The sequence below is a fragment of the Schistocerca americana genome, chromosome 2, assembly GCF_021461395.2.
Source record: "Schistocerca americana isolate TAMUIC-IGC-003095 chromosome 2, iqSchAmer2.1, whole genome shotgun sequence".
In the NCBI taxonomy this organism is placed as follows: domain Eukaryota; kingdom Metazoa; phylum Arthropoda; class Insecta; order Orthoptera; family Acrididae; genus Schistocerca; species Schistocerca americana.
In genome coordinates this window covers 991185708-991197373 of record NC_060120.1, presented here as the reverse complement: position 1 = coordinate 991197373, position 11666 = coordinate 991185708, and the positions used below count along the sequence as shown (strand labels likewise).

The window sequence follows — 11666 nt, the reverse complement described above, 5'->3', positions numbered from 1 at the left end:
TGGGGCGTGTACTGAATTGATAAAAACGGCAAACACTCTTGAGAATCATGATTATAACGTATTACATCTTAGAATTCTGGAATTCCAGTGTAAAAATGTTCTGTCAGTTAACACTGAGAAAAGAAAGGAGACGGATTATGAAAGACAAAAATTAAATTTCTGGAGTGCCCAGATTCACTATGACGGCAAATACTGACTTGTAACGAACACATTTGTTAACAAAAAATAGAAACTAAAGTTATTATCGACAGCATCGTTTTTGTGGGCAATAATTTCTGACGAGATATTTATTTTACGAATGATTTTTATTTTCTACTGCAGTTACAAAATATTATAAGAAATATACAATTAATCTCTGGTGGTATGTTTCGTCTAAGGTGTTGGGTTCAGCTGCTGATGTTAGTGGCTGTATTTCCCGTAGCCTCCATAGCCTCCAGCGATGCCTCCAGAGTAGCCACCTCCATAGCCACCGCCGTAGCCACCACTGTAGCCACCGCTGTAGCCACCGCCGATGGCTCCTCCGTAGCCTCCACCGTAGCCTCCACCAATGCCGCCGCCGTAGCCGCCTCCGAGACCTCCGCCGACACCAGCTCCGCCTCCCACGACGACAGGTACCGGCTGGTTGACGACGATGGGCTGTGGTACTGGTACGGGGACTGGGCTAGGAACGCTCACGGGTACTGGGACTGGCCTCTGCACGGGGACAGGGTACGGCTGTGGGACAGGCACTGGTACCGGCCTGTTGACTGGCACCGTGACAGGAACCCTGACTGGTACTGGGACAGTACGCTGCACTGGTACTGGGTACGGGACAGGGACCTGCTTGGTGATGGCAATGTTGGTCACTTGACCACCTCCAACTGCAGAGCTGATGCCACCTCCATAGCCGCCTCCATAACCACCACCAAAGCCGCCCCCATAGCCGCCCCCATAACCACCGCTGCTGCCACCACTGCTGTAGCTGCTGGCTCCGATTCCATGGTCGATATAGCCGCCTCCACCATAGCTACCCAGGGAGCCGACCACTCCCCGTTTCTCCACCTGCTTCTCCTCGGCCAGAGCCAGTCCAAACAGTAACATGCACACCTGGAAATGACAGCAGATGTTATCAACAGAAAAGTCCAGCTTCCACTGAATGAGAGCTGTATTTTCTGAGAGATTAGCTTTCATATTCAGTGGATAATTACTTGCACGTTCACAGCACTCATCATCCTGTTGAGTAATACTTCTTAATAATATGAACTTTTTCTGGCAGGAATATAGTCCTGTGCAAGATGTTGCGACAACTTGATCTCTAAATCTGAATGAAGAAGAACTCACGTGGAACAATGCTCTATAAAGGTCTGTTGGACACTAAAATTCACATTGCCCTATCTCCCATTCTCGATGTTCTTGGTACAAATGCTTTCAGTTAAATTTATGTGTGAAAACTTGTTTATAACAACAGCTTAATATATTATTAGATAAATAATGTTTCAGTACTGAGTTATTCATTCTGTGCAGGTAAAATTAAAGCTTCCTATAAAAATGGATTTACCCTTCGTTTATACACGAAGAACACTGTCTAACACATAGGAAGCTGGGTGACCAGGAAGGTCCCTGCCATTCTTGTGAATTTTGTCTGTTCTTTTTCCTTGTGTCATGCATTGTTTAATTTTGTATGACTCATTCAATGCATAATAGTTTCACTTACTTCTTAGAATAGAAAGGCTTGCAAAATATACCATAAAAACTAGAAATTAATGTCGTTGAATACGATAAAAGGACTCAAGAAAATACCAAGTAGAAAGTAACTTGTGTCCAATGCAAATAATTAAGCTGCTCTATAACTGTGTAACAGAAGCACAGTGAATGAACCTTGAGTAAGAGCCCTTGCTCTGTTCTTGTGGTTGATGTTGAAATGATCATATGGCATTGTTGGCCCGGAGGCCCCGTTCGGGTTTGGCAGCCAAATGCAAGTCTTATTTCAGTCGGCGCCACATTGGGCAACTTGTGTACTGATGATGAGGATGAAATGATGATGAGGACGACACAACACCCAGTCCCGGCTGGGAATCGAACCCGGAATGTAGAAATTTCACAGTAGACTTAAATAATGGAGGACAAGAAAAACTTTCTTAATAGGAGTAAACAGTAGGTGCAGAACGTGCACTGCGTAATTTAATCCAGCTCAAACGTCAACTGTGTTGCCTACACATTGAGCGCGGTCCGAGCACTTAATGCGAGCGTGCACTGCGAACTGTTTTCCCTTTACAGAGTAACATTTTTTTCGGTCCAATTCGTAAACATTAACACTCGACGTAGTATTCGGTTTCAATACGCTCAGCTAATGTTGTTAAAATAGATTGTATCTGCATCGTAGAGGTAGCATACTGCTATGAGCGTTGACACACTAGAAACTAAACCATACTGAACGAAACTTCTTTGTTTGTTAGTGGGTGCAACGCTTGCTGCCAGTGTGAGGAAATCTGTGTGCTGCCCTTTTTCTTTTTTTTTTTTTTTTATTAGAAAGCATGCTGTAGAAAATGGCTCTGAGCACTATGGGACTCAACTGCTGAGGTCATTAGTCCCCTAGAACTTAGAACTAGTTAAACCTAACTAACCTAAGGACATCACAAACATCCATGCCCGAGGCAGGATTCGAACCTGCGACCGTAGCGGTCTTGCGGTTCCAGACTGCAGCGCCTTTAACCGGACGGCCACTTCGCCCGGCGCATGCTGTAGACATAAAACTTATTCGTTCAGCGCCATAGCACAAGACAAGCAAATACGGTCAACGAACATGTAAATGAAACTCGGAATATCGACTTTGGTAAATTTCAGTGACAGTTATATTCAAATGATGATCCTCAAGAGGCTGTTACATCAATACGCCGTTATAGTAAGGAAATATAGTTTGTCAAGCGGTTCAGATTTTGATACGCCTCAATGCTCCCTTCCCTTGCTTCACAAGTATAATTTTTACTGGCATGTGTGAATGAAGCGCATTAGAAATTCGGAAATGATGACCATGAAAGTTTTCTGAAATTTTTTATATCTGTGCCCGCACTGACTAATATTTACAGTGAATCTGTAATTAAGTTGTTAGATCCCCAATCTGTTTACCTGTTTCTCTTGCTTTGTATCTAGTGTTGAGAAATGGATGTACTTCTAGTTGCAGCAAAGACGCTACTGGGAGTTATTTAAGAAACTGACGCAATAACTTTGTTCCGCGTATATCTAATAGTAAAAAGTGACAAAAATCCGAGTGTTACCTTTCACTAATGTTTTTAAATTAGAGAACTGAGGGATCATACGCTTTTTACTAACGATACTTATAAATATTACTCTTTCACCCTAAATGAACGTGATTACTGTAAGTCGGAAGGATTTCCGGAGCAGAACAGACTATTGAGAAACTACTCACCAGGATCCTCATTGCTGCTGCTGAAGGTGGTACAGGTGGAGCAGGCAATGACTGATGCCAGTGCGGGGTATCTCTGCGGCTTATATACACCGCCCACTTCCCCCACCCGCTGGAAACCAGCGATGTGTGACGCGCTTTCTCAGAGCTGGATCAAATTAGCCTAGCATGATAGTGGGTATTCAAAGCGACCACTCATTCGACGCCGCAAAACGTAAAATCAAATAGACATCGTCAAAAGCCATTGGATAAGTAATTTTCACAAGTAATTAGCTCTTTATTAAAAACTTATTGCTCTCCACTGAGGTGACGAAAGACATGGGATAGCGATAGGCAGTCATGCGGATGGCGGTAGCACCATGTACACACGGAATAAAAGGACAATGCATTGGCGAAGCTGTCGTTTATACTTGGGTGGTTCATGTGAAAAAGTTGCCGACGTGATTATGGCCGCAGGACGGGAATTAATAGAATTTGATGCGGAAAGGTAGCTGGAGCTAGACGCATGGGGCATTACACTTCGGAAATGGTTAAGAAATTCAGTTTTCCGAAATCCACAGTGTCAAGAGTGTGCCGAGAAAACAAAATTTCAGGAACTACCTCTCACCGCAGACAATACAGTGGCCGACGGCCTTCATTTACACACCGAGAGCAGCGGCGTTTGCGTAGAGTTGCCAGTGCTAACAGATAAGCAAGACTGCGTGAAATAACTGCAGAAATCAATGTGGGACGTACGACGAACGTATCAGTAGAGGCAGTGTGGCGAAATTTTGCGTTAAGCAGCAGACGACTGATTCTAGTGCCTTTGCTAACACCACGACATCACCTACAGCTCCTCTCCCTGGCTCGTGTACATATCAGCTGGATGCTAGGGATTTGAAAGCTGTGGCCTGGTCAGATGAGTCCCGGTTTCAGTTGGTAAGAGCTGATCGTAAGGTTGGAGTGTGGCGCAGACCCATCGACCCAAGTTGTCAACAAGAAGCTGTGCAAGTTGGTGGTGACTACATCATGGCGTGGGCTGTGTTTACATGGAATGTTCTGAATACTCTAGATGTTTGGGTACTTGGAGACCATTTGCAGCTATTTATCGACTTCATGTTGCCAAACAAAAATGGTAATTTCATGGATGAAAATGCTCCACGTCACCAGTTGTTCGCGATTGGTTTGAAGAACATTCTGGATAGTTCGAGCGATTGGCTACTCAGATCGCATGAAATGAATCCCGTCGAACATTTATGGGACATAACTGTGAGATGACAATGCGTGCACAAATTTCTTTATTGGCAACCCTTCCATAATTACGGATGGCTGTAAAGACAGCATGTTTTAATACTTCTTCAGGCACTTTCAGCGACTTGTTGAGACCATACCACTTCGAGCTGCTACAATATGGCGGGCAAAGGGACGTCTGACACGATACTAGGAGGTATACCATGGGTTTTGGCGCCTCAGTGTACATCAACACAATCTTCCTGATCCTCCATTTCCTACGATGGAGTCCTAGAGAAACGTGTCTTTTCTAATGATTCCTTGTTTCCAAAAGGCTCCAGAAACAAAATTATTTCGTTTCTACGTATTGTGTTAGAAGAATGCTTTGAGAGTTGATGGAGAGTTATGAAATGACACTACTAAAAAGATTACGATTCTAGCAAAACAATGTACTGAACACATGGCCTACCGCGTTAGAGACCATAAGAAAAATATTTTACAGAATCTTCTGTTTAAAATGGCATTGGCCACCTATTAATGGCTTTTATTTGGGTGGTGGGCGGGGAGGAAAATACATAAGCGCCTATTGTAAGAACGGACTCTCGAGGAAACTTTAGTAGAACGGTCACTTTCAACGTTATACAGGGTGGAATCCGGTAAATTGCTTTTTTAGAATTCATGCTGTGGCGGCACTATTGGTCGAATAGGGGGCAGAGTGGGCGTGGTTCATAGTGACTGACGGGAGGTTTGTGTCCAATTGTTGTTCAGTTGCGATAATGCGGAGTGGGCATGGTTCATTGCGACTGACGGGGAGGTTTGTGTTCAATTGTTGTTCAGTTGTGATAATGCAGTGGACACGTGAGAATCTCTCATTTTGTGTTGAAGTGTATTTCTCGAATTCCCACTCGACCACTGCAGTCCAGCGTGCTTTTCGTCTGCGATTTGCAGTACACCCAAGCGGACGTGTTCCTGGGCGGCAATAATTTTAAATTGGATAAATGCATTCAGAACAGCAGGGGATATGTCATCTGTATGAAGAGGGCCTGAGAGAAGCCTTACAACACCACAAAATGTCTAACGAGTTGGAGCAGCAGTACTGCAATCTCCGAAACGCTCAGCTCGGAAACACGCACTTGCTCTTGGCATTTCAAGACGTTCTCTCCACTGGATTCTTCATAATGAACTGAATTTTCACCTGTATAAAATGTGCGTGGTCCGGCAGTTGTCAGTACAGGATTATGAAAGACTAATAACATCCTGTCAAAACATGCTTGCGACCATACCCCGTGACGCAAACGTGTTCTTTTCCGATGAGGCACATTTTCACCTCAGTGAGTGTGCAAGAAAACAGAATATGGGGTACTGGAGAGACATGAACCCCAGGCGAATTCACCAGAGATGCCAGGTCACTGTGTCGTGCACCACATCACGAGTAAGCATCATTTGACCCTTATTTGGTCCAGGAAAATCGTCGTGCTGTAATTGTGAATTAGGATCGTTGCTTAACTACGCAGCATGAGTTTTTCCAGCTGTCTTCCGAGGCAATGCAGTTACAGGAGACCTGGTTTCAAAAAGACGGTGCCAATACACACATAGCTTGCATTGTAAGAGGTCCATGATTGAGGAATTTGTTGTTAGCGCACTCGAGCAGATGTAATTTCGATGGATTGCTCATGCGCTGCCTGCGATATGTAAGCTGTAAGAGAATCTCAGACCAAAGAGCAGTGTTGACTGCAGTAGGAACTGTGTAGTAGTAGTAGCGAGCAGTCTGGTGTATCGTGTTGGCTGGGCCGGTCGTGGGGGAGCGATGGCGGATCCTGAGCTTTGTAGTACTCGTATAAGATAAAAGCAGCCTCGTGCATATGTAGTGTTGTTATATCAACTCCCATGTAAATGTTTAAAAAAAATCTCTTAATAATAATCTTTCTCATAAAAAGTAACTTTTGACAATCATTCATTTCAATTTAAAGAATTTACTAATTTCTCCAACCCTTGGTCATCCCGATTATTGAAAGGAAAAATCAGTTGTTTCTTTTTATACATGACAAATCTATCGGGCAGCATTGCACAGAGCTGCGCCAGAAAAATTTCTTATAGGAGCAGATATATACGCGTTATCCGGCGACCTAATTGAGGTAAGATTTTTCAATTTATTCAGAAAAATTTTCAGGGCCATGACGGAGCACTGCTGACGTCCTAAATTTACCAGTTTAAATTCACAGTCATTATTGAAAGGTTATAATTGAGCGACAATTTTATTGAGAGGTTAGTCACATTGTATTATTGGTAGGTTACGGAATTTATCTGTTGGTAGGTTACGCTAAATGTCAATGTTATGGTTATATTTTTTACTGTTGGGAGGTTTCGGAACTTTTACTGTTGGGAGTTACACTAAATGTGAGTATTATTTATATTATTTTATTTTGTGGTTAGGTTACACTGAAAGAAATAAATAATTATATTGTATTTACCGTTGGGAGGTTACACTTGTCGACAACCGGCCAGGATAGTATTTTTGTGAATTTCTGAGAGGTAGTCAGTTATATATCTGCTCCTCTTTACTTAATATTAAATTTAGTTTGCATCTGGCTCAACGCAGTTACTAATTTGTCACTCTTTCTTTCACAGATCATCGGCAATTTATTGCTCTGTGTTGAAATTGTATTTGTTCCATTTTTACTTTGTCTTTGTTTCATTTTGTGCTTAACTCTGATTTGTGAAAATGCCGCGAAAAACTGCTAACAGTACATCGCGGTGTGCAATGAGTGAAAAAGCTGACTCGAATAATTTGACCGATAATACTAGCGACAGTCAGTGTAATAGTGATAATCCTCTAATTACAGATAATCAGTGCGTGCCGATCACTAGTAATGATTTTATTCCAGATGATGAACAAACACATTCAGTTATGTCCACGCTTAATTTAACGGCAAATGATGACGCGGCACGATCCGTCACGGAACGCTATCCAGTTTGACACACATGATTGGCAAAATTTACACAGTGAACAGACAAATGTTTCTAACGAAGGTGAACAATGTACTCAAAATATGTCAGATTTATTTGATTCCCGTGTAGTGACCAACAGTGCACATCCAATTGGCGAACCCTTTCAAGAGTCAGAGAATGACCAAAAGGTTACACAAAACGTGACAATTGCAGGTACGCCATCAAACAGCACAGAGAACAGAGTAGGTAATATTGGCATGTATCAAGTTACGGCATTATTGCTACAACTTCATGAATCAAACAAACATCTTAACGAAAATATCAAACAACAACTTAATGAAAGTCTCAAACAACAACTCAATGAATCGAACAAACAACTCAATGAAAATCTGAAACAGTCGAATGAAAACCATGACAGGTCGTTCAAACAAATTAATGAAAAACTTGACACCTCTATTGAACAGCTTACTGAACAGATTACATCCGTTGCGGAGCAATGTAATGAAACTAAAAAACAATTACGTGAGGAAATTAAGGCATGTGCCAGGAATAATAGTGAAGAGATACGCAATACACATGCTGTCACAACTAAATTACTTAGAGATGAAATTAGTGCAGTCGCTAAACAATGTCCTGAAAACGCAACACAGTTACGCGACGAGTTTTAATTAATGTCATCAGAACTTTCACGCACACTGGATACGAAAGTAGACACGAAATTTGACCAACAGAATAGCCAAATTGACGAACGTTTTAATCACCACCTACAAAACAGTGAAACGCGTTACCGTAAATTTATACAGGAACAAAACAAAGTAAAGAAACAAGTCATGGAAACAATTAATGTACAGAGACAGGAAGATAAGCGTAAGTTATTTACGAAAGCAAAATCATACGTAGACAACAACATTGCTACAGTATCAGACGAAATCAATACTATCAAACAGTTGAACACTGAAATGCATGGTGAAATATCCGATCTAAAAACAAAAACAGATACTAATATTCAAACTTTGGAAAATAAATATGCAGTAGACTTTCAGACAATGACCAACAGACTTGAACATTTAGAATTAATACAGGATCCCGATGCCATTAAAGCAGACGTTAAGAAATTAAACAAAACCACTCGTAAAATGCAGAAACAAATTAATGCTTATGACACTAAAAACGGCGATCTGGTAAAAGCACTGACTGAAAAATTTGATGAATTGGCCAGTCGTATTGACGTTATAGAAAATAACAATGACACCAAATCAGACGATACGTCACCAGTTTCGTTTAATCAGACACCTGAATTCCAAAACATACAGCAAACAATCAGCGAGATAGGTTCATCCAATAATATATTACGTAGAAAATTGTCATCTTTACAGCAAGAAGTGACAGAGATGAAAAATGTCTTAGCCTCTAACACGATACAGCATACGCCACTTTCCGAACATTTTTCACACTCGCACAGCCAGTATAATTTAGGTAATTTACAGAGAGTACGTGACTTAGATTCAGAACAGCCACTGACAAACAGATTATCATACAATCCTGAGCCTGCTCAGACATTCCGAGACGATAATATTGATTACAAGCACTTTATATCCGTTAGGAAATTTAAGAATGACAGAAAACAGATTCACGCTTTGGACTGGGTACAACAATTTGTTTTTGAATTTTCACCGTCATCGACTGTAATTCAGAAACTAAAATTTATTTGCAGCGCGTAAGTGACCTCAGGGGATTCATTACACTTCGATGAATATGTGCCGTAGCGTGCACAGGGCCCTGAGCCATAGTAGTGCTATTTCTTCTTTAGTTTTCTGCACTGCTGCCTACTCTTTTACTATCCTTTATATCTATCAAAACAACTCTTCAACTATCGATCTATCTAGGACTTGGAATGAGTACAGAAAACCTGATATGACAAGTTTTACCTGAAAGTGACAGTTTTCATTAGACACTCCCGAAATGACAAGAACTGCCAGCGTAATTTTAATAACAGACAGAATTTTAATTATCAGTATCGGCATAATTATCAGCAATAGCAAACACATTCTGACAACAATAGAGGCTTTTCCCCACAACTCCAACAAAACGAGTCGGTTTGCATACGTAACCAACAATGTACTCTGCAAGGTCTACCAAGCTTTAATGTTTCGCCGCCTACACGTATAGCGTCGGCTCCAGCAAATAGTAACACACTGCAGCAAGGAAATCAGTACTTACAGAAGACACATCATTTCAATTCCTATCGCAACGTGCCATATAGCAATGATTATCATGACAGACGTAAAAGTAATGAGCACAGTTTCCAGCGTACATTTAATAACAGTAGGTCCTACCAGCAGCAGAATCATCCGCAACAACAGATTATCATGAATGAACCAGACAATAGGTATCATCCCGAACCTAATCCGTCAGGACGAAATAGCAGAACAGTACAAATAGTTGAAATGCCACAGCATCCTCCCGCAAATGACAGCACGTCGGAAAGAATTTGACTAGATACAGTACAGGTTGCATCTTCCAACAACGTAAGCACTACTTTTGACACGCAGAATGTTGTGCACGAAAACGTTATTACTTTTGACATTATCCGAGACACTCTTTTGCATGAAAAACCAGTTATTCAAAAAACTATTTCCCACCCTCTCATTGAAGTAAAGATTGGATCATCCACATTTTCAGCAGTAATCGATTCCGGATCACCTATGTCAGTTATAAATGAAGAAAACTTCAACGAATCTAACACAGAGAATATTTATCCTACGTTACCATTAGCAAAACTAAAGTAAAAGGAGCAGTATCTAGTAAAGGAGTAGATGTAAAATTACAGATACACTTATCATTTTGTATTGCAGGTCATACGTTCCACTCAAATTTTTGGATTGTTCCCTTATTGACAACAGACGTTATTATAGGTACGAGTTTTTTGGTACAACATGACGCAATTATTGACTTTCAAAATTCCTATTTAATGTTAAAGGATGAAAATGTACAACTGGCATTAGAATTTCAGTACGCTTTATCTGCAGATGAACAGGCAATTAACCGAACACAGGTATTTTCTACATCGCGTAAACACGGACTGTCATTCCACATTGTTCACAGATACGTACGTACACAACTATAATACACCAGACGAAGCCGACTATGACGTTTTGCAAATGATTTCTGATAAAGTTAAACAGAGCAGTGCAAATACAGACGACGAACGTACGCAATTACGCAAAATTCTTTTACAGCAAGCTCCAGTTTTTGACAACTTCCCTGGTACTATGTCTGGTTTTATGTATGAATTTCAAGTTAAGCAGCATGACACATTTAAAGCCAAACATTATCCTGTTCTGTATATCTACAGAGAACAAGTTAAGAAAGAATTGCAAGCTATGCTAGACCAAGGAATTATTGAACCGGCAGTTAGTCCGTACATAAACCCGCTCCATATTGTTAAGAAAAAGTATGGCTCACTTCGCCTCGTACTTGATTCGCGTCATGTCAATGACATTATTATTAATAAACAGATCGCCCTCAAACACCAGAAGAACTTCTACAGAAATTTCATGGTACTGCTGTTTATTCCACATTAGATTTGAAATCGGTATTTTGGCAAATTCAGCTCCATCCGAACTGCAGACAGTACACAGCATTTCTCTGTTATGGTGACTGTTATCAATTTTGTAAATTACCGTTCGGTTTAACAATTTCTTCAGCAGCGTTTATTCGCGGTTTGAATACTATACTTCCGACAGAATTAAAAGACCGAATCACAACGTATGTAGACGACATTCTTATTGCAGAAGCTAACTGGTCTGAACACAATCTGATTCTCGAACAACTGTTGCAAGCTTTTCGTGCACAAGGACTCACAGTTAATCTTAGCAAATCACACTTTGGCAAAACTTCTATAAACTTTCTTGGACATGTAATTTCAGCAGAAGGCATTGAGCCTGACCCGGAAAAACTTCAAGCTTTACGTGACATTATTATTCCAACGACAAAGAAACAACTACCCAGCTTTCTGGGATTAATTAACTTTTTCCGTAAATTTATTCGTTACTCTGCTTTAGACACCCCTGGATTATGCCAATTGACGGGTAAAAACGCTATT

General features: G+C 41.0%; 1 protein-coding gene across 1 annotated transcript; it reads right to left on the bottom strand.

Annotated features, from left to right (window-relative positions):
* Positions 1-286: 286 nt before the first annotated feature.
* Positions 287-3460, bottom strand: LOC124595648 (glycine-rich cell wall structural protein-like). The gene is made up of 2 exons (XM_047134485.1): positions 3407-3460; positions 287-1086 (listed from the first exon to the last, which is right to left on the bottom strand). The coding sequence occupies exons 1-2, from the start codon at positions 3416-3418 to the stop codon at positions 400-402; spliced, it is 699 nt and encodes a 232-aa protein (XP_046990441.1). The 5' UTR covers positions 3419-3460; the 3' UTR covers positions 287-399.
* Between the last annotated feature and the right edge of the window lie 8206 nt (positions 3461-11666).